Source organism: Wolffia australiana, chromosome 19, assembly GCF_029677425.1.
Source record: "Wolffia australiana isolate 7733 chromosome 19, ASM2967742v1".
NCBI classification, from domain to species: Eukaryota; Viridiplantae; Streptophyta; class Magnoliopsida; order Alismatales; family Araceae; genus Wolffia; species Wolffia australiana.
The window spans coordinates 7,385,483-7,408,168 of record NC_135853.1 but is presented as its reverse complement, the minus strand read 5'-3'; the positions used below and the strand labels follow the sequence as shown (position 1 = coordinate 7,408,168).

The window sequence follows — 22,686 nt, the reverse complement described above, 5'->3', positions numbered from 1 at the left end:
TTGACATACATGTTTAAAACCGAATCTTAGATTTATGTAACATTATAAAGTGAATTTTCCAGTGCTTTGCAAAGGACAAACCAAACTTGAGAGGAACTTTCAAGTGTATCATTTTCGCCAAAAAATTATCAATGTAACATAACAAAAATATCATAATGTAATTTCTATTTTGGAGAAATCAGAGAAATCAGAGATGTTGGCCATGCTAGAGAAGAGTAGTCAACGTGATGAGTTACGTCACATGAAAAATTGTGCTCCAGTTTATATCTGATCAATATTAATTTAAACTGTCATTTGTGTTAGTGAGAAATATATATTGACGAACCAACAAGGACTCGAAATGAAAGTTGTATGCCTACATAAATGCAATGGACATGTTTTTTGAGGGCAGAGCAAGTCACATCCTATTTATTTTCATCGCTGTACTTTATTTTCGCTGAAATATCACCATAAACCTTAATATTGACTTCACGCCTATTGTATTTTACTGATGCATCTTATGGGCCTTAAGTAGAATAATGCAAAGAGATCAGATTTGGAGAGCGGTTAAGTGGATAATGGATTGTCCACGTAGGTTCGGATCATCCACGTAGGCTCGGAGGACCGTTGCATCCCACGACGTAAGAGAACAAATAGACTTGGATGGACGGCGGCGATTCCTCCACGTGTCGCAATCCATAAATATCTCCACACGTGCCAGAAATAAACAAAGGCCCGTGCACCGCACACGTGCGAGAAACGACCGTTGCGGAAGTTATCGAAACTCGTGCGCTCAACACCTGTTGAGAACTGACGGGTGAATTTGTCAGGTGCCAACGAGGCAAGGTCACGTAGGCTCGTATGTCCACGTAGGCTCGGACGACCGTTGCAGCTGCCGCCAAGAGGTGTTGTTCTACGAGTTCCCTCATGGAGAGAGGTGAGAGAAAGTCACAAACACATCCTCATAGTGAGAGTCGAAAGAAAGGCACAGATAGACGACTTCTAGAGAGAGGTGAGAGAAAGAAAGCTTCGTTCTCGTCGCCACCGACGGCTCTTCCGGCTTCTGCAGGTCACCTTCTAGAGAGAGGTGAGACGAAGGCACAGACTGATTCATCATTCTAGAGAGAGGTAAGAGAAAGGCAGAGATAAGAGCCTCATTCTCATCTCCAGGAACGGCACGTCCCGTTCTGCTGCTCATTTTCTAGAGAGAGGTTCATTTTCATCTCCACCGACAGCTCTTCCGGTTTCTGCATATCATCTCCTAGAGAGAGGTGAGAGAAAGCTACAAGCCGCAGCCTCATTCTCGTCTTCAGCAACGGCGCTTCTGGGTTCTGCAGGTCACCACCTTCTAGAGAGAGGTGAGAGAAAGCCACGAGCAGCAGCTTCATTTTCATCTTCAGCAACGGCGCTTCTGGGTTCAGCAGATCACCATCTCCTAGAGAGAGGTGAGAGAAAGGCACAGAGAGGTTCATCCTCATCTTCAGCAACGGCGCTTCTGGGTTCTTCAGATCACCACCTCCTAGAGAGAGGTGAGAGAAAGGCACAGAGAGGTTCATTCTCATCTCCGGCAACGGCGCTTCTTGGTTCTTCAGATCACCACCTCCTAGAGAGAGGTGTGAGAAAGGCACAGAGAGGTTCATTCTCATCTCCGGCAACAGCAGTTCCGGGTTCTTCAAATCGCCACCATCTAGAGAGAGGTGAGAGAAAGCCACAGACAACAGCCTCATTCTCATCTCCAACAACGGCACTTCTTGGTTCTTCGAATCACCACCTCCTAGAGGGAGGTGAGACAAAGTTATTCTCATCTCCAGCAACGACAGCTCTGGGTTCTGCAGATCACCATCTCCTAGAGAGAGGTGAGAGGAAGTCATTCTCATCTCCAGCAACGGCAGTTCTGGGTTCTGAAGATCACCATCTCCTAGAGAGAGGAGAGAGAACGCCTCAGACAACAGCCTCATTCTCATCTCCGGCAACGGCAGTTCTGGGTTCTGCAAATCACCACCATCTAGAGAGAGGTGAGAGAAAGCCACAGGCAGCACCCCCATTCTCCTCTCCACCAACTTCAGCTCTGGGTTCTTCAGATCACCGCCATCTAGAGAGAGGTGAGAGAAAGCCTCAGACAACAGCCTCACTCTCATCTCCACCAACTTCAGCTATGGGTTCTGCAGATCACCACCATCTCCTAGAGAGAGGTGAGAGAAAGCCTCAGACAACAGCCTCACTCTCATCTCCACCAACTTCAGCTATGGGTTCTGCAGATCACCACCATCTCCTAGAGAGAGGTGAGAGAAAGCCGCAAGTACCAACTTCATCTCTGGGTTCTGCAGATCACCACCATCTCCTAGAGAGAGGTGAGAGAAAGCCACAAGCAGCAACTTCATCTCTGGGTTCTTCAGATCACCACAATCTCCTAGAGAGAGATGAGAGAAAGCCACAAGCAGCAACTTCATCTCCAGGTTCTACAGATCTAGAGAGAGGTGAGAGAAACCCACAAACACCCACCATCCTGGCTCTCTTCCTCCTCCTCCTCTCTCTCTCTCCTCCCACCTCCGCCATCCTCCACCCCATCGACTTTCTCGCTCTACAATCCCTCCCCGACTCTCTCTCCTCCCGCCCCTTCTTCTCCTCCTGGGACTTCTCCTCCGACCCCTGCTCCTTCCCCGGCGTCCTCTGCTCCCAAGACCGCGTCGTCTCTCTCTCTCTAGGCGCCCCCCACCACCCCCTCTCCGGCCGCCTCCCCCCTTCTCTCTCTAACCTCTCTTCTCTCTCCTCTCTCTCTCTCTCCCCCGGCCTTGTCTCCGGCCCCATCCCCGACCTCTCCCCTCTCCAAAACCTCCGCTTTCTCGCTCTACCCCGAAACCGCCTCACCGGCCACCTCCCTCTATCTCTAACCCGCCTCCCCCTCCTCCAAACCCTCGACCTCAGCTTCAACCTCCTCCACGGCGGTATTCCCCCGACCCTCGCCGGGATACCGCCTCTCCAAAACCTCGTCCTATCCCACAACCGGTTTTCCGGCGAGCTCCCGCCGTTCACGGCGGAGCTCCGCCGGCTGGACCTGAAGAAGAACAACTTCTCCGGCGAGCTCCCCCGCCTGCCGAGCTCTCTCCGTTATCTCTCCCTCGCCGGGAACGGAATCTCCGGCGGAATCTCCGCCGTGGGGGGGCTGCGGGATCTGCGGTTCCTGGATATGACGGGAAACCGCTTTTCGGGGGGAATACCGCCGGCGGTTTTCGGGTTACCGTTGGAGAGCTTGAGGTTGGGGAGGAACCGGTTTTCCGGCGAGGTGACGGCGGCGGCGGCGGTGGGGATTCCGGCGGTGGATTTGAGCTTTAATAGGCTGAGCGGGGGGGTGCCGGCGGAGCTGTCGACCGTTAGGAGGTTGTATTTGAATAATAACGGGTTTACGGGGGAGGTGCCGGGGAGGATGGTGGAGAGGGTGATGGAGGAGGGAATGGATGTGCTGTTCCTGCAGCACAACTTTCTTACCGGGATCCAGCTGAATCCGTCGGCGGAGATTCCGCCGGGGGCCGCCGTGTGTTTGCAGTATAACTGCATGGTGCCGCCGGTGGCGCCGCCGTGCCCGGTGGCCGCCGGCGCCGCCAAGAGCCGGCCCGCCGCCCAGTGCGTGGAGTGGAGGGGGAGGTGACGTCATCGTGGGGCCCGCCGACGGAGATTGCATGTTGATGGAATTTGTTTGTTTTATTTTTTATTTTTTGGTTTTCTCTGTTTGTATTTTTCGTTCTCTCTGGATTTTGTGGGAGTTGTATGCTGTGTTTGTGTAATATTTAAAATGCTTGCGTAGCCTTATTTTTTTGTCAATGGTTATTTGATAGATTTATCTGTTTACTTTTTTTTCATTCTCTGCGGATTTTACAACGTGCCCGGTTGTCGCCGGCGCCGCCCAATATAATTCCGGGTCGTCCCGGACGTGGACGATGGACGGGACTGGACAAATTTCGTCCCATCCGACATCCAGAGTAAGTTCAGGGACAAAGGACGGGAAGGTTTTTCGCCCAATGATAAAAAACCGTCCCGTCCAGTCCTCCCGGGATGAATTTTCGTCCCGAAACTCGCCCGGGACGAAAAAACCCATTTTATATTTTTAATATATAAATACAGATTTCTCTAAGTTTTTTAAGGGAAATATGGAAGAGAGATAATGCAAATGGACATATGTACAATTAATTCTTAGCAGCTTCAGTTTGCACGCATGAAAAAATACAGGGACTTTGATGCAAATTGTCATAACGAGGCCACGTGGCGAGAACTCAATCGTCGGATGTGAATCCCGCAGTTTCTCGTCCACATCCATCCGTCCATCATTTGAGACCTCTGGACGGACGGTTTTTTCGTCCCACAGGACGAAAACCGTCCTGTCCGGTGGTCCCCGGGATGAATTATCGTCCCGAAAGTTGTTTGTGTCCCCGGACGGGGCAATTTTTCATCCCTGAACTATACCACCCAGAGCCAGCCTGCCGCGCGGCGTATGGAATGGAGGGGGAGGTGAAGTCATCGTGGGGCCCACCCTCTTCCATTGAATCTGTTTGTTTATTTAGTTTTTTGGGTTTTCTCTGTTTGTATTTTTCCTTCTCTTTGGATTTTGTGGGAGTTGTATGTGTGTGTGTGTGTTATATTTAAAATCTTTTTCTAGGCATTTTTTTTTGTTGATGGATATTTGATGGATTTATTTCTTTACTTTTTCTTCATTCTCCGGGGATTTTATGCCGTGGCCGGTGGCTGCCGGGGCCGCCAAGAGCCGGCTTGCCGTGCAACACGCGGAATGGAGGGGGAGGTGACGTCACCGTGGGGCCCGCCCTCTCTTCGTTGAATCTGTTTGTTTATTTTGTTTTTTGGGTTTTCTCTGTTTGTATTTTTGTCCTTCTCTTTGGATTTTGTGGGAGTTGTATATGTGTATGTGTAATATTTAAAATGGTTTTCTAGGCTTTTTGTTATTGGATATTTTATGGAATTATTTGTTTACTTTTCTCATTCTTTGTGGATTTTACGCCATACCTGGTGGCCGCCAGCGCCTCCAATAGGCGGCCTGCCGCGAGCGCGTGGAGTGGAGGGGGAGGTGACGTCACCGTGGGGCCCGCCTTCTCTTCGTTGAATCTGTTTGTTTAATTTTTTTTTGGGTTTTCTTTGTTTGTATTTTTCCTTCTCGCCGGATTTTGTGGGAGTTGCATGTGTGTAATATTTAAAATGGTTTCTTAGGATTTTTTTTGTAGTGGATATTTGATGGATTTATTTGTTCGCCTTTTTTTTCATTCTCTGCGGATTTTATGCCGTGCCCAGTGGCCCTACGTCTAGAAAGAATTAAGGATGGCGACGTCATGGGGGCCTCCGTAGTGGAAAAATGATTGATTCTATTTGTTTATTTTTTCTCTAACTTTGTGCTTTCTGGCTTTGATGTGAGATATATATGTAGTATCCATAAAGATTTCATAGGTTAGTTTTATAGTTAAATTGTTTATAATATTTTACAAAATACGCCTGTAGACGGAATAACTCTGGAAAAAATAAAAACCAATGGTGTCAAGGGGGTCAATAATTTGCAATTTATAATGTAAAATTGATGAATATTACATACATATATGTGTTCTACTAGCCATATTTGCATGTTACCATAGTTAAACGGAGATAAATAACGCTTGCACTATAGTTTCATGATTGTTTTTAATTTTTTGTATTTTTTTACATGACATTTCACCTCGGTGCATTTAAGATTTCTTTTTTTTCAGGGTATAACATACTTGACCAGATGTCTTTAATATCTTTACGGAATTTTCTGAATATTTTCCATATTTTGTTATAATTTTTTGACCATTATATAGCCAAAAACTAATTTTTAGAATTTAAATAATATATTTTACGATTTATTTGGCATTTAAAAAAGGGATTCTTCAGTTAAATCACGTGGCATCACAGTCATTCGCCCTGAAATTCGGGAGAATGACTGGATTCGCCAAATAAGCATTTTATTGGCTCATTATGGCATCATTGACTCGATGATACCTGGCGCGGGCAACGAGGAGAAAAGGTAAAGCCGTCCTTTGTCCTTTTGGAATATTTTGTGTAATAAATACACCCGAGGGATCGATAGCCGCATGCAATGAATGCATGCGGCAAATCGATTCCGTGTGCATTTATTTCAAAAATGAAAAAGAGGACATGTTTTTTTACTCTTTATGGGAATGTGAATAGGCGATGTGGCGCTCTCTTAGCCATTCAAAAAGCATCGCGAACAACAAATGATTGAGCCCTTTGGAACGGCACAAAAAATGTGGCAGCCACGATCTGAGGGCAGAGAAAACAAGGCGATGAATCAGAAAACATCATTTTTACATGCGCGTAGGAGAGAGAAATAATCCAATGACTAAGATTAATCGCCAGTTAAACGATGATATCTCGAGATCTAACCATCCGATTGCAACCAAATTTCGAGGGTAGGTTTTTCTTTTCACCCTCTATGACCCATACGGTTGGATGATAAATCAGAGGTCGGGATGAAGGGGAATACTACCAAGGAATCTCTCCCCCAAGTTTTTTGGCGAGGAAGGTCACAACAGTTGCTTCTAAAGTCGACAGATCTTGCACAGAGAATCAAAGTTGTAACTTTCTTATTCACTATTTTCACTTCTCCTTGAACGATTTCAAAATGCCAAGGTATGAGCAAAATCTACATGCCCTTGGAGCTGATTTTAATGGTGATTAAAATTGAAATTTGTATTTAATTCAAGATCTGGCTTTGAATTCTTAGTTCTATATTGATTTTCATCTCATTTTATATATAAGATCCCTATATTAGAGTTGAATTTCATCTATAATTCTTTTTCCCCTAATTCTTTCCATTTCCCCTCTCTATGTTAGCTCGCCCTGCTTTCTCTCTCTAGATCTAAAAATTGATTGCTGAAAAGATCAATTCCGCATCTAAAATACCTAAATCCAAAGTTTCATCTAAAAATTCATCCATCTTCAAGACCAATTTCAAAATCCCTTACTTGCTTATTAATTCCCAGTTTTAAGACATAAACAATTGTTTTGATAAATCATCTTGATTTGAATATTGGCAATCTGAATTACTCCAAAACAAGAATCAAATTATCCTCTTGATAAGCCTAAAATTGAAGTGTAATTACATCATTGTTTGGGCTTTTAGATTTATGCAATAAAATTTATAATAACCCTTAATCACTATATAAGATATGTAGAGCAAGCAAGGGGGCGAACCACAAGGAGGCACTAAGCAATAATTTTTATCCAATTTCAATCAATTAATTCAATAATAAATCAATTTTTCATTTAATAAATCCTAATTGTGTTTATAATTAATCAAAATTTAAGTAGAAACTTAATTTTGATTTTAATATTTTCTTTCAAGACACTTAGGATAGGATTAAATTGATTATTTTATCAGTTCAATTCGGATTTCCAATCTCCAAATCAAGGTGATTTATGAAAACACTTTATGCATTAAAATTTATGAATTAATTAATAAGCACGAAAGGGATTTTTCCAATTGGACTTGAAGATGACCGTTTTTTTTAACAGAATTTTTGATTTAGGTATTTAATATGTTTAATTGAATTTCTAAACAATAAAATTTAAAATCTATAGATAGAAAATAGGAGATCTAACCTAGAGAGACAAAGTAGAAGAATTTGGGGAAAAGTGAAATTAGACCCTAATCTAAAAATCTAAAATTGCAGAATGGACCGAAATCAATGTAGAGTTTGAGATTAAAAATCAGATCTTGAATCCAAATCAAAATGCAATGCTAATTTAATTTCAAATCAACTTTAAGGGAATTTACATTTTGCCCATGCCATGGCGTTTTAGAATCTTTCAAGAATAAGTTCAAAATATAAATTACAAACTTACAACTTTAAATGATGAATCAGAATATGTCGACTTCCAAAGCAAATCATGTGTCCTTCCTGGCCAAATCCTTGGGAAAAGCTTCAAAAAGTAAAATTTTTATTCTTCCCAACCTCTAATTAAAAATCCAATCGTATTATCGTAGAGTGGAAAAATACAAACATGCGCTCAAAATTTCCGCTCAATGGAACGGCTAGGTCTTAAGATATTGCCATTTTACTAGTGTTTAATCTCAATCGTTGGATCATTTTATTATTTAAGAAAAATGGGTTTTTCTTATTGGATGACGCCTCTTTTTTGTTGTTTTCGCCGCCTTGGATCTCGTTCTGACATACATTTGAGCGCTTCCACATGCCACAATCATTGGAAAAATGATGTTTCATTTACGCGGAGGAGAATGCGCCACAATCGCCCTATTTTTTCTACTTGCAAAAGACAATATACTTTTTTGTTAGAAATTCTTACACGCATAGTCGATTTCTCCATGCATTAAATGCACTTGACGAATCGATTTTCACATGTAATAAATAGAATGTGGATTCTCTTTTTTTTTCTTTGCTTTTTAAACACACTCGTGTCGGTTGCCACATGCAATAAATGCATGCGGCTACCCAACTGCGCATACGAGGAATTATCATACGTCATAAATGCACGCAGAGATCAATTCTCCACGTGCATTTATTACACAACAAATTTAATAAAAAAAACAATAAAGTACCTTTTTCCTCGTCGACCGCACCACGTAACCTGCATGTATTATTTCCAAAATTATTGGTTCATTATGGCGCTTCCAATCATTCACCCGAATTTTTGGGCAAATGACGTTGATGCCATAAAATTAATAAAATCATATTTTAAAATATTAAATAAATAATAAAATATATTATTTTAATTCTTAAAATCATTTATTGGCTAAATACTGGTCAGAAAACTATAAAAATTGGAAAATTTCCAAAAAATTAGTAAACCCCTTGCAAACCTTTAGCCATGTATTTTAAGCCCTGTAAAAAAAATTCTTCAATGCAATGAGATTAAATACCATGTAAAAAATATTTAAAAATTAGAAACAATAATAAAATCTAAGTGTAAGTCATTTATATCCATTTATATATGATAACATGCAAATATGGCCATTAAAATACATAAATGTAATGTAATATACAACAATTAAACATTATAATTTGCAAGTTATCACCTCTCCAGAGTGTCATGACATAAAATATAAAGATGACTATAGAGATTATACTTGCTTTTGAGTAATTAAAAAATAAATTTAAACATAATTAAGGCCCATTAAATACAAAAATTAATTCTTTCTTGAATTAATTGATAGAAATTAGGGTAAAATTATTGATAAGGGCCTCCTTGTGGTTTGACCCCTTTCTCATCCTATACTTTCTGTCTTAAAAAGGGAATTTTATATGTATAAGCTTAAATCCAAACGACAAATTTAAACTTGCATTTAATCACACCAGTTTCAGGCTTATCAGGTGTTCTCCAGCAGTGGAGATTTGATTGACTCTATTTGTTTATTTTACACTTCTTTGTTAATACTCTCTGGATTTTGTAGGTTTATTACTTCGAGGCCAGTGATATTTTCTGGGAAAATTATTTATAATGTCTTCCAGTAATTCGTGGATTTGATTTAGGTACTCTAAGACCTACATATGTTTTTGTTCCAGGTCCTATTTATACTATTCATCATGATTTGTTTGTTTGATTTTTTCAGTAATAATTTGAGGACATTCTGATACGCTTAAAGAAAAAAATAAGAGAATACCCTAAACGGATAAATAAAGAGGACGGCTCGTTGATTAACAACTTACCATCATTGTGGGGACCACCATAAGTGTAGACTTGATTCAATCATATTTATAATATTTTTCATGATTTTGTTTGTCTATTTTTCAGACAATTTTGATTTGGGTTTACATTTGTTAGCATTTTTATAATACACTTAAATACTCAAATGAAAATGTTGTAATCCAATTTTCATTGTAAGTCTTTTTCCATAGGCACATATGTCTTGCAAGTCGTATTTGCAATATTTTTAATGGTTTTTAAGATTTATTTTTTTCGTTAAATTGTTTCGGGATTTATATTATTTTTCTGGCATTTTTCTGACACGCTTAAAGAAAAATAACCAAATGTGCTATATTTAAGGCTCGTTGATGGTTGATGCTAAGTCATCCATCTGTTACAAACTTACTGTTGCCCATTGTCTATTGTGTAGTGAATGAGAGGATAACCCTGCGAGGAAGCCCTCCGACTTGGGAAGTTGATTCGATTTGCTTATTTCTATTATTTGTTGATATTTCCATATTTAATGCATCTCTTTATAAATGCATATATGTATGGCAAATCGTATACATACAATTTATAATGATTTTCTAAGTTGATATTTTCATTATATCGTTTTGAGACATGGTGTCAGTTTGAGGACATTTCCACTTCGCTAAAAGAACAAATGAATTAGAATAATTAATCAAGGTTACAATCTTTTAACTCTCATTGTAACCCATCATCTGCCCAAACCTCAGAGTCTTTGAACCTTCAGTTCCATGCCGTCAGCTGTCTCGTCCGTTGTCGAATATTGATATTAAATCTGATTGTTCAGTCCAGCCTATTAAATGAATGAAATCGTGCAAATACTCTCCTAACAAAATTTATTACATTCTTAAAATATATCGCAGTTTACTAGTTCATTTATTGTATTATTATTTCCTCCCAAACATAGTCCATACATGAGCTCAGTATCGCACCCTTTGTGTTATGGTTAACATCATAATTACCATTTTATTATTACCATTTATATATTACCATTTTATTATTCGCATCATACACTTGCCATATATTGATTATCAGGAATTGTGTAGTTTTCTTGTTCTTGTTTCCTAACTATTTATTGATGTTCGTAGAACAATTGGATAAAATCTCTAAATTGAAAATATTGTCATTAAAATTGACATAATAATTGCTGATTCCATTTCTCGAGCGCCAACTCCTACTCTCTTCGTTGCTCTCTCAATGAACCATCTCGCTGCTGGTAGCTCACCACTACCTTCTATCCTTGGTGATGGAAATATTTATGGTTCGCAAGTGAGTTACACACTTATATCTTGTCTAATGTTTGTTGACATAATATATTTCATCATACTACATGTGTGATGCATATATTGGAGGCCACAAATTTAGTGAATTACGACGAGATCATTGTGTAAATACCATTGAGTCTTTTAGCGCACATTCTATAATTCACATTTGAACAATGCTATAGAAGAAAATTGGAGCATATTACTAATAAAACGTTGTCTATTGCCCACTCGGGTGATGATTATGGTTGATTTCATGGCCATTAACGAGGAGACATTAAGGACAGGCCGCAGGTGCTCTTTAGTAGAAATATTTGTCTAAATCGATCTAAATGAATACTTGAATTGTATTATATACTAGATAGTCAAACAAGTGTATTCAAGTCATTGCTGTGCAAGTGATCCTTTTACACGAGATACGAAGGACGTCTTGACCTACGATATAAAATTAAAATTTATGATGATTTTTTCACACATCGTTATTAGATTGTACAATAATTAAGGATTTGATAGTTTCCATACCGTAAGTTATACCGGATGAATGGAGGATCAAACAAAGAAGGGACTGTTCATACAAGATAATTGATGACGCAAAGGTTACATAAAACTATATACACAAATGTCTTAAATCCTGTTACACTCGGGTAATTGATGACACAAACGTCTATACACTTGTTTGTGTTTCCCCACAAAAGAGATATAGTGGTATCCAGTGGGGTAGAAACTCAACTTACTGATTGAATGTTAATCAATTCATCATTTATTAACAGACAAAATGATAAAATAATAAATTTAAAAGGGTAATAAATGCTAGCGAGGCACTATAATTGGTAATTATACTAATACATGGGCCTAGGTGGTCACATATGAATGGTAATTTGGAAGTTTGTTGATGTAATTTGGAAGTTCATGGAAGTTTAGAAGTTGTGGTATTTTAATGAAAAAATTGGTTTATTATAAACAGGAGAATGCCACAAACAAAATTTACCCGGACCAAAATTTTTCATGTGACTTGCTTTTTTTCCATTCGCTCATTTCTCCGCGTACATTCATGATACAATTGAGATGGCGCGGTGAGAATGATGGATCAATAACAAGGCTCATCTAGATGAATGAGGATATTCAAAGTGTTAGAGGTTGGACGTTTTAACTGTTTAACTCATCTTGCTCAATAAATGGATAATTCACATATTCGCTACACGCACGTGTGGTTTTTATAAAAAATGTTTTGAATGTGGTTGTACTTATGTTCCTCCAATTTCGTTGTGTGAAACAATTATGTTTCATACCAATCAAGGTCATAGAACATAACATCACGTGGACATGTTGTCATTGTCAATTGTCTCACGTGACGAGGAGATTACAAGTCACAAAAGACCTAATTTTATTTATATCGTAACAACATACTCAGTAAATGCACAATGTCAATACTAAAATGCGATGGCAATACAACATTTAACAATACTGTCGAATCTTGACTATTGGCTACACCAAGTTGGATATCCAAAGAACCGATATCTGACACAAATATCTAGTATCATCATTCATCCTCGAGACAAAAATGGATGCTACTATCAAGGTGATGACAACATCAGATGTCGGAATTGAAGCATCCAATATCCCATACAGTTGTCTAACATTCAGATATTGGTTAAAACATATATCAGATTTGCCCTTTTAAATATCCGGTATAACACATCCAAATATCATCATCCAACATCGGGAATGGGAGGGAAAACACTGCTTTGTGATGAAAATGTTAGACTACGGTGTCATTAGTTACTTCCAAACTATTCCATCTGTCATCATCCGTCCACAAACCTTAATCTGAATCATAAGTTATAATGAATTTTTTGACCAAAAAGGTTCAGAAAGGAAATTTATTTATCACGTATAATCTATCTGTTCATTTCCTGGATTGTTCTATTGAGTTTCTTCTTCAACTGGGATGTCTTATCTGTATTTGAAGCATTTAAAATGACTTCATAACAAGGTATAAAGTTGAACTATAAAGTTGATTTCAGAAAGGAAACTTTTTTAATTGAACTATAAAGTTGCGAGGGTATTTCCCAAACGATTAAAAATCAAAATAAAATGATTTTCGGCACAAAAATGTCCAAAAAGGAAATTTCATCATTACATATTTACATTTATTTATTTTCTCTCCGCCCTTATCGCAGGACGGTTGATAGCATGCCACGCTGGCAATCCGAAACAGCGAGAATCCTCCAATCAGAGGAGAGCATCGTCCCAAAACGCTCTTCCCCGAACAGTATAAATAGATCTTCCTCCATACGTGTTAATTACTATTACCCGATCGTCTTCTTCGCAGAGCCAGTTTCAAGCGATTTCTTGATCAACAAGCTATAATCACGATGAGTTCTTCTGCAGCGACCAAGAGCGGCCGAGGCAAGCCAAGGGCGACGAAGTCTGTCTCGCGGTCTCAAAAAGCCGGCCTCCAGTTCCCCGTCGGAAGGATCGCTCGGTTCATGAAGGCCGGAAGATATTCCGAGCGTGTCGGCGCCGGAGCCCCCGTCTACCTCTCCGCCGTCCTAGAATACCTCGCAGCCGAGGTAAAATCCTCTCCAATCTTCTCCATTAGAAGTTTTATGGCGATTTTATCTGATTTTTCTGTTGTTTTCTGCGGTGATTAGGTTCTGGAACTCGCCGGAAACGCGGCGAGGGACAACAAGAAGAACAGGATCAATCCGAGGCACATTCTACTGGCCGTGCGCAACGACGAGGAACTGAGTAAGCTCTTGGGAGCGGTGACCATCGCCAACGGAGGCGTTCTTCCCAACATTCATCAGACGCTTCTCCCCAAGAAGCAAGGCAAAGGGAAGGGAGACATCGGATCTGCTTCTCAGGAATTTTAAAAAATTCGGATCGATATAGCAAGTCGAAATTGTTTTCTATGTTACTCTTTTTTTTGTATAATATAAACGCTATTCCCAGTCTCGGAAACAAAATTTGCGCGGGAAACCGACTAATTTGAATCGTGCTGACGATATTCTTCTCTTTGTTACTCTATCTAGTACAATATGAACGCTCGCCTCGGTCTCGGTAACAAAATTCCCGCGGGAAACCGACTAATTTGAATTTTGATGACATAATTCTTCTATTTGTTACTCTCTTTTCAGTCGCGGAAACAAAAATTTACGCGGGAAACCGACTAATTCGAAAGTTGCTGACGTGGCAACTGAAACGGTCCCGCCCCATTTAATAAAAAGGACGAAGAGTATATAAGTAGATGTTATAAAAAGGGATGAAGTTGGGGGAGTTCTTTAGGGGAGAAATCAATCGATGGATACGCAATGGCTTCTCATTGTGCACGTTCTTATCACTGCGATCGCTGTGGTATCGTTGCTTTGCGGGCACTGGCCGATCTTCGAGGGAACTTTCATCGAGCGAATTCATCACTTCATAACCGTCGGCGCATACCAGAATCTTGTGTAAGCTATTGAATTGATTATTTATGTTCTTAGTTGTTTCAATCTCGCCTTTGATGAATGGATCCCTCAGAATTCGTATGAGGTTGCTGATGCAGTGATTTATCTCTTACTTGGAATCTAAAACTATTGTCGAACGGAAACGCTAATTTATCGCAGTCGGCGTCAACGAGACCTTTTCGAAAATGATTCACTGCTTTGTAGCTCCGATCTTATCTCCTCGAGTAATTGAATTTCCCTGTTCTTCTTCCGGACAGTGCATCTGGTGTGAATCGATTTCATTTCTGCGGATAGGTTTGTAATTTATCCTCTTCCGTTACAATTGATTGACATCTCTGTGTTTTTTTTTTGTCGTTGGATCGAATACGGTTGAAAGATCTCCGTCATGATACTGTTCTTAGGTCGTGTTTTGACGCGAGCGGGAAACATATTGAATTTTCTTGATTCGATGCGAGAATTTTAGCTTGATCGAGAGGCTTTGATTTTAACGGTTTCTGGTGATTCCTCCGTTTAATTTTGCAGGCGATTAATATTTCTTGCGTTTGGGGCGAAAGGCAGAAATATGATTGTCAATGTCGAGAATTATTGTTGTGAACGACCAAATCCAATCTTACAGGTTTGTTACCACATATTTTCATATAAAATTTGGTTTTCCGATCATTACGTTATCCCTAAATGTCAAGTGGAAAATATGATTTTCACTCCTATGAGCATCCGAAATTCTGATTAATTTATTGGGTTGGTCAACGATTTCGGGTAATGTCCCCTCTTTCTTCTTCAAAAAAATTATATACCACAACAGTTTGGTCTATGGCTTAAATTTGGCCGATGAAAGTTTGAATTACATATTTGAAGTTTGTTGATCTGGGGGGTCTCAATGATCATCACATTCTTCATGCATATGCATTGACAGAGTTGTTCTGCATCCTGTTGTTGCCGAACTTATCATATTCAGCTACAAGTGCCCCGTTAAAGAATAAGATCTATGTACATGAATATATTAAGTTGGTTGTAACATGTTTAAGTAAAAGTGTTAACTTGCGAAATAGAATCAAGGTCTGTCAAGGAGGTTGTCAAGAATTTTTGCTTAGCTACCACCAAGGATTGACGAAGCTCAATGGGAGAGAATTTTCTGAAAGGGGTGCAAGTGGCTTTCCTTGTTCTTTAGGAAATATATTGTGGTTGTTCTTCCGAGAAGAAAGCCTGGGATTGGGGATAGGATGTAGAGTTTCACATCCAGGATGACAAAGACAAGTGCATGATGGCAGTGAAGATGTCGAATCTTCGTTGTCGTCAATCAAGGAGCAGTGAACTGTTAAGAAAATTAGCAAGAGTTGTTGGTAAGCTTCCACCAAGGAGTGTGAAAGTGGGAAGGGGAGAAAATTTCCGTGGATGGGTCCAAGAGGCTTTCCTTTAAGTTTACAAATATTTAACAACTTATTTATTAACTTTGATTGCACTTTTATACCGTCCTAGGTCCCCGACGCCTTTGATCTGAAGAGTAAAAATCAACAAAAGTCATCTTCTGTTCTGCAGGACTTTTTATTTCTGTCTACTCAGAGGCAAGACCTTTTCTTCTCTCATAATTTTATCTTGTCCCTCAGTGAAAAGTCTGGGAGTCAGGAAAGGAAGTAGAGCTTGGCATCCAGAATGACTATCAAGAGTGGAGGATGACGAATTCAACATTTCGTTGGAAGTCTTGCACAGTAAACAAATGGCGAGAATGATGACGAAGATGATTTCATCTGCTGTCAACCATCGTAGGTTGATCATGATAAGGCGGAGATATCAAAGTTATGGGCTTTTTATCTTCCTACTGGAAAGTATTTTGGGATCTTCTTGCATTGAGAATATTTAGTACCCTGTTCGGATGAACTTGTCGTTACCTGTTGTCAGTCATAAGGAGAAGAGGAAAGATGACTACAATCTGAGAGATGAAATCACTGAAATTATGTGGGCTTTATCTGCGGATGTCTGGAAAGATACCCCAGTTCCCATTGAGCTTGGTACATTAATGTTGATTGTAATTAGACGTTGGGAATGAGGGTTTTCTGACAGTTGGGAATTTATTTTGGGATACCAAGGTACACTAATTTGGATCAGTTTGGTACTCCGGATTTGATATCGTTTGCAATGCTTTTTTACCCTCTTCAAATCTTAATAGTTAGTTCTATCCTTATGATCCACAAATACCGTTTTGTATTTTGCGAAAGTGATACGTTCCTGTATCAGGGGCGGATCGATGCCCTGAGTATATCTTCCAATTTGATACACCCAGCTTGTATCCTAAGAATTAACCAAAAATCATGATCCGTACTCCAATATCCAAATCAGTCACAAATGCCCAAATGTCCAGAAGAATCTGTCTTATGAATCTTAGGATATGGACTGCCCTTGATGGACGAGTCCCCTCCAGCTGCGGATGGTCACACCGCTGCTCCGGCCTCCGGTGCTCCGCCGCTCCCTCCTGATTCTGGTAAACTTCCAAGAAAATGCTTGATTCCTCTTTTAACCTGGTTCACACGTGTGAGCACTCACACATGTGTTCTGGTTGGCTTTCCTGTTTTTTGAACTCTGGTGCTATGTTCTTGTAAAGAGCGTATCACAATTCAACCAAGAATGATTCCCATTATCCAATGATTATGCAATATAACACGAGAAGGGGGGGGAGGGGGTGAGAGATAGAAGAGGTTCCCGAGGTAGATAGGAGAGAATGGGAATGACAAGGGGATAGTGAAGGATTGCCGACGAACAATTTTGGGCTTTGCAGGGGATGATTACATCGACCTGCGGGCACAAGGGACAGGAAGAGTCACAAACAAATAGGTAGGGAGGGTGGTATCAGGAGAGAGAGATGAGTAGCTTACAGTGTAATTTCCTGCCTCAAGCTCCCTTGAAATGGGTATTGAGAAGAGTCTGTTGTGGGCTGGGCCCGTGCTTTGGGATTTGGCCCTTGTCGGGCCTTCCTCATTACAAAATCCACGGTCATATCATATTAGAAAGGCAAAGATGAGACAGAAGGTACGGCGGAGAGATCTGATGTCAAGGAAAGTTGACAGAGGTCCCGCCTAGGGAGAGGTAGGAAACTGAAAATCAGACTTCAATTTACTTCTTCTTTGCTTCCTCTTAAAGGGAGGGATATAGATATCTAAAAGGAAAGCTACCCTTACGAAAAAGTCAAAAAGACCCTAGTGGGATGAAATCACATTTATACCCCTGGAGGAGTTGGGGTTTAGAGAAATTTTCGAAACTCCACACTGGGTAACCCTTTCATAGCAGGGTTGTCAGTGGCTGAATGATGAAGCCATACCTTCTAGTGCCCAGATAATTATAGAAATCACTAATATTTTTTGTAGAATACCTCTGGAGAAGTTGGACTTTCTACATGCTTTTAGATTGGAGTCTGATAAGATGGGTTCGACTGGTAAATTTACGCAATAAATCAGAAGTTAGCAAAAATATCATAAATTCAGGAGACCTCCTGAAAAATTGAAACTATGGAACAATCGAGCTGATCTCTCTCGATTGAAGCTTTAAATACCAATGGAACATAAAGAAGAATAGACTGCTAAGTTAGAGTTTTTACATGAAGAGTAGGCCCTTAAAATCATGTTTTGGAAATAACCATGTTAATTTAGAGTTTTTACAGATTTTTAGTGAAGTTAATCTGACCCACGAGTACTTTACAGGTATTTTACCTATCCATCGTTGGCGTAACATACTATACCATTGCCCAATCTTCTTTCAGATATATTCCGGGACTTTATGTTGACAGCTGGCACAGGTGCGCTTTTCTTCTGATTCCGAGTTCAAAAAAACAAACAAAGAAAAACCTGGAAACTCAATTGTTGACTTGTTTAGATATGTGAGCATGGTGGGTGTGGGAATCAGTGGACTACTCTTCCTGTTGACCTGCTTCTCTGACCCTGGTACAGTCAACAATGAGAATGTGTCTAACTACACCTCTGCCTATCCATATGATGACATCCTTTTCGTGAAGAAACTCTGTTCAACCTGCAATATTCCCAAGTGCGTAGTCTTCACATTAATTAATTATTTCTGTGACAAGATTTCTGTTCTTTGTAATACTTTTAATTCCAATTTTGGGAAGGCCGGCAAGGTCAAAGCACTGCAAGATCTGCAACCGATGTGTGGCTCGCTTTGATCACCATTGCGGGTGGATGGTCCGGCTCCGGTTATAATATTTTGACTCTCTCTTTCATGAAATTAAATTTGGTATTTATCTAATTATCTTCTCTGCAGAACAATTGCATCGGAGAGAAGAACACGCGTTACTTCATGGCCTTTCTTCTCTGGTGAACCATTTGTACTCAACCCTTTATTATCTTCTTTTTCTTGCAAACTAATTTGACATAACGAATATCTGAACACAAAAAGAGTTTTCTACTTTTTTATATTACCTTTCAGAAAAATAATGTCCTTCATTTTCTGGTAGATACATCAATGTTTCATATGAACCATACATATAAGATTCTTTTATCCAAATAAAAATTTAATGGGCTTTACATTTATTAATTTGATTTGGATATAAAGATAAAATACATTTCTGCACTCACCCAAAGAGAATGATTTCTTTGTATTGTACTTGGAGACGTTTCAAATTGATCTTAATATTTCAGCTGATAAGACGTCAAATTCAGTACCATGTATCAGTGTAACGTAGCATGTGTGTACATCTTTCGGCCTTAATAGTAAATCTAGTAATCAGATAACGTACCAAATTATGAAGGGGGAGGATCCCACTGTCGACAAATGAGATGCTAGACACGAAAGAAAGGACAAGAGTGTAAAAATAAGGTAGCCCCTGGATCCCTTCATTTAGGGTTTTATATGTGCCTTCTAACCCGGGGGCAAGTTCTAACCATTTTCCCTTACTAAATTTGGTACGTTTCAGAATCTCTCGAAGGAAAATATCCCAAATCTTTCTACTCGCATTCTTATGGAATCCACTGAGTGATTGAATTGCTTTTGTTTTTTAATTTGATTTTAATTGAAAATGTATGATCCATTTCTGCTTTTAATTGATTTTAATTCAAAGATCATGATTTCATTGTAATGGGCATTTGACGAATGCACCGATTCATTTTTATATTCAATGGATTAACCATTAAATATATAACTACGTATCATAAAATGTAATATAATATATGTGTGCGTCTCTCTAGGCATTTTCTTCTCTGCATCTACGGAGTTGTTGTTCTAAGCCTGGTCCTGGCCGGGGAAATGCAGCAGCACAGGATCATTCACATTCTAACCAGTGAGCTCATCTTCGATTTATAACCGTCATAATCACATCAATTCTGGATCTTTCATGAAGGCGAAACCCTTGATTTCCCGTTTCAGCATACTATGGGATTGAGAGATCTCTCTCTGGACTTGCCCCTCCCATTTCTCAGGTGATTAGTGAACTTCATCTAGACATGGTTGTTCTGTTCTGTTCGTTTGAAACGAACAAAAAATTCGCGCAAAAGAACCTCACAGGGCCTTGATCTTTGTTCTGTAGTTTTTTTGTGCAAAAACGAACAAAATTCGCACATTCGAAAAAAATTAGAACAAAATTCGCACAAAGCGAACAATAGAACCGCACACAGGTCTGTGCGATGATCTGTTCGAATTTGATCTTGTTCTGTTCCGAAAACCGAACAGAACGGACGATTCGCACAAATTCACACAAAAGGAACCGAACAACCATGTCTAGTTTCATCATACTGACGATGGCGTGCTTTCTTACTCATATTTGCTACTTGCAGTGGCTCTTGGCTTCCTTCAACACGCAGATTATCATTATTGTCTTTCTGGCCATTGTTGCCCTACTGCTTGCTGGGTTCTTCGCCTACCATGCGCACCTCTGCCTCACCAACACCACAACCAACGAGGTTCCTCCCCATCTCTCTCTCTCTCTCTCTCTCTAGATTTCTCCTCTCTCTATCCTTCTTGTACCTGCCTTTCTATTGGTCCATTCGTCTGCCCATCTTTCAACCTATAAACGATTATTTTTGTTCATCTATCTGCCTACTTGTTTTCTATCTGTTTAATATTCCTTTTACCTAGCTCTTAATCTAGTGGTCAGTTTATCTGTTTATTAATCAACCTGAGTTTCAACCTGTGTATACATCGAGTAATCTGTCCTTCTATACATCTGTATCTGCCAGTAGTTGATCATTTTGTCTATCCATACATCTATTCCTACCAATCTATCCATCAGTACCTCTCGATCATATTTTTATCGGTACATTCGTCTGTCTAAAAATCTATTCATCAATCTATATGTTTATCACTCCAACGTTTCTACCAATCTATCCGTCTTTCATTTTATTACCATCGCCCCTACATATTCAGCAATCTATGCATCTCTCTCCATATTTCTTCCCCTCTCTCTTTTTTGTCCATCTATTTTCCTATTTTGTCTTTCTATCCATCAATTATCTGTTTATTAATCCATCTACCTAATCAGTAATCTATTATCAGTTTATCTGTCCATCTATAACCTGAGTTTCAACCAATGTATCCATCAGTTAATCTGTTTCTGTTATTTCCATCTTACTATCATCTTTCAAAAAAAAATTCCATCTAATTATTTCCCAGTCCATCCATCCTTTTCCCAAGCTACCAATATTTTATCAATTTTTTTGTCCATCTATCCGTCCACCTATATAAACTATTCACATATATTTACTATTTATGTATCTTTATGATGATGAATCTATGGTGTGTCCAGAGCTTCAAGTGGCAAGATTATGTAAGCTGGAAGAAGAAACTGAATGAGGCCAAAGCCACTGCCGCAGCCCTAAAGGCTAGCTTCGCCGGAGAGGAGCCGCCGAGGGTAGACGAGAGGGTGGAGAAGACGAATGCCTATGACAAAGGAGTAGTGAGAAACCTGGCAGAGGTTATCTGGCCTTTATCAGAGAGGCCATCCTTCTCAGGGAAGAAGATGGCTTAGGTAACCCTAGAACACTCATTTATAACCCTACACATGTGGGATTGGCTGAGAGATGAAGATTATGTTCTTCATCAGATTCAGCCTACATATTATGTTGAAGAATTGCTTATTTCTGTGAGTAGGTGGACTTTCAATGGTAAGTATAATCTGAATAGACGTGTTAGTTACTTTTAATTTTCTGATTTAATTGCAGCAGGTGGGAAGTACATAAATAACATTGGGTCATTAACTTTTTTCTTAGTTTAATTTTCTTGATTATGTGTTTTATTGCTTGAAGATTTTTAATTATCTTAATGCTGATTTATAGTGATGTCATGAGTTATTATCTGACTGTTATTGTTCTGAGATCTATTTTCTTTCAGATACACTATTTGAGGGTAGGTCACATCAGAATTTATGTGTTATTTATTTCATATTATTCTGATGGTAGCTTTTCGCTCGTCAGTGACTTCCATTATTGTCTCTATAACTGTCTCTGGTTTAGGTGGGCAACCTGGAAAATAGACATCAACTAGAATTAACTTATCCCCTCCCTGAGGGGGACTATAAAAATGGGCCAAAAAGTATTAGCCAAATATTAAAGAGTATAGAATCATGAAAGGCCACCTGCTATCAAATGACTCTAAGGCTGTTTTTTTATCTTTCCCGACGTTCTCAGGATTTTTAACTTTATTTTGTATGAAAAGAAAATTGAGAAACTACTCAAGTGGAGTTGAGATCTACTGTGTTCAGGGTTGCTCAATTTTTTTCTCTTTTTCCATTGTGTTTTTAAGTCTTCTTTGTCAGCAAAACTTGAATATATTTATGTAGAAAGCTAAAACGAATGAATCTTGGTGGAAACTTCAACTGGAGTTCATGTATTTTGAATTTTGACAAGTTATACTGTTTGAATTTTCCATTTGATGCTTATTTTGTTTGAGTTTTATTACTTAACTCTTTAAGATGCTTCAAAATAATTTTAATGTTGATTTTCACTCATACTTACTACATGATTCTATACTCTTTAATATTTGGCTAATACTTTTTGGCCATTGTCATTTCCACCCAGACCAAATACTTGTTTGATCCATCTAAAAAATTTAACTCGAAATTTATTGAATAAACCTCTCTAAACTTTAATGAAACTACATAGGTTCATGAATGTTAGTGGTTAAAATTTATGTCAACAATTTCATTATTGATTTGAATTTGCGAGTTGTGCAAGAAGAAACTTATTTATCTCCTTCAGTTACTTTGGTGGTAGTTCTTTATCTAGAATGGTATATAACTAAATATTTCCATCTTTTTTCCAATGTAGAAAACTGTGAAAGTCCAAAGAATGATCATC

General features: G+C 39.2%; 3 protein-coding genes across 5 annotated transcripts; all 3 read left to right on the top strand.

The window, feature by feature from the left end:
* Positions 1 to 913: 913 nt before the first annotated feature.
* LOC144715814 (uncharacterized) lies at positions 914 to 3,792 on the top strand. 2 transcript variants are annotated; one of them, XM_078590818.1, is made up of 2 exons: positions 1,112 to 2,171; positions 2,262 to 3,792. In XM_078590818.1, the coding sequence occupies exons 1-2, from the start codon at positions 2,135 to 2,137 to the stop codon at positions 3,623 to 3,625; spliced, it is 1,401 nt and encodes a 466-aa protein (XP_078446944.1). In that variant the 5' UTR covers positions 1,112 to 2,134; the 3' UTR covers positions 3,626 to 3,792. The 2 variants fall into 2 exon arrangements, with proteins under 2 accessions (XP_078446945.1, XP_078446944.1); XM_078590819.1 differs by having other exon boundaries at positions 914 to 3,792.
* A 9,468-nt stretch (positions 3,793 to 13,260) lies between these two features.
* LOC144715579 (histone H2AX-like) lies at positions 13,261 to 13,918 on the top strand. Its single transcript, XM_078590516.1, has 2 exons — positions 13,261 to 13,522; positions 13,604 to 13,918. The coding sequence occupies exons 1-2, from the start codon at positions 13,325 to 13,327 to the stop codon at positions 13,823 to 13,825; spliced, it is 420 nt and encodes a 139-aa protein (XP_078446642.1). The 5' UTR covers positions 13,261 to 13,324; the 3' UTR covers positions 13,826 to 13,918.
* Positions 13,919 to 14,209: 291 nt separating this feature from the next.
* On the top strand, positions 14,210 to 21,533 carry LOC144715578 (DHHC-type zinc finger family protein). 2 transcript variants are annotated; one of them, XM_078590515.1, is made up of 11 exons: positions 14,379 to 14,401; positions 14,921 to 15,014; positions 16,003 to 16,874; positions 18,088 to 18,182; positions 18,260 to 18,427; positions 18,510 to 18,582; positions 18,662 to 18,714; positions 19,585 to 19,676; positions 19,763 to 19,815; positions 20,170 to 20,295; positions 21,138 to 21,533. In XM_078590515.1, exons 3-11 carry the CDS (start codon positions 16,821 to 16,823, stop codon positions 21,357 to 21,359), a joined length of 936 nt encoding a protein of 311 aa, XP_078446641.1. In that variant the 5' UTR covers positions 14,379 to 14,401; positions 14,921 to 15,014; positions 16,003 to 16,820; the 3' UTR covers positions 21,360 to 21,533. The 2 variants fall into 2 exon arrangements, with proteins under 2 accessions (XP_078446640.1, XP_078446641.1); XM_078590514.1 differs by lacking the exon at positions 16,003 to 16,874 and having other exon boundaries at positions 14,210 to 14,401.
* The last annotated feature ends 1,153 nt before the right edge of the window (positions 21,534 to 22,686 follow it).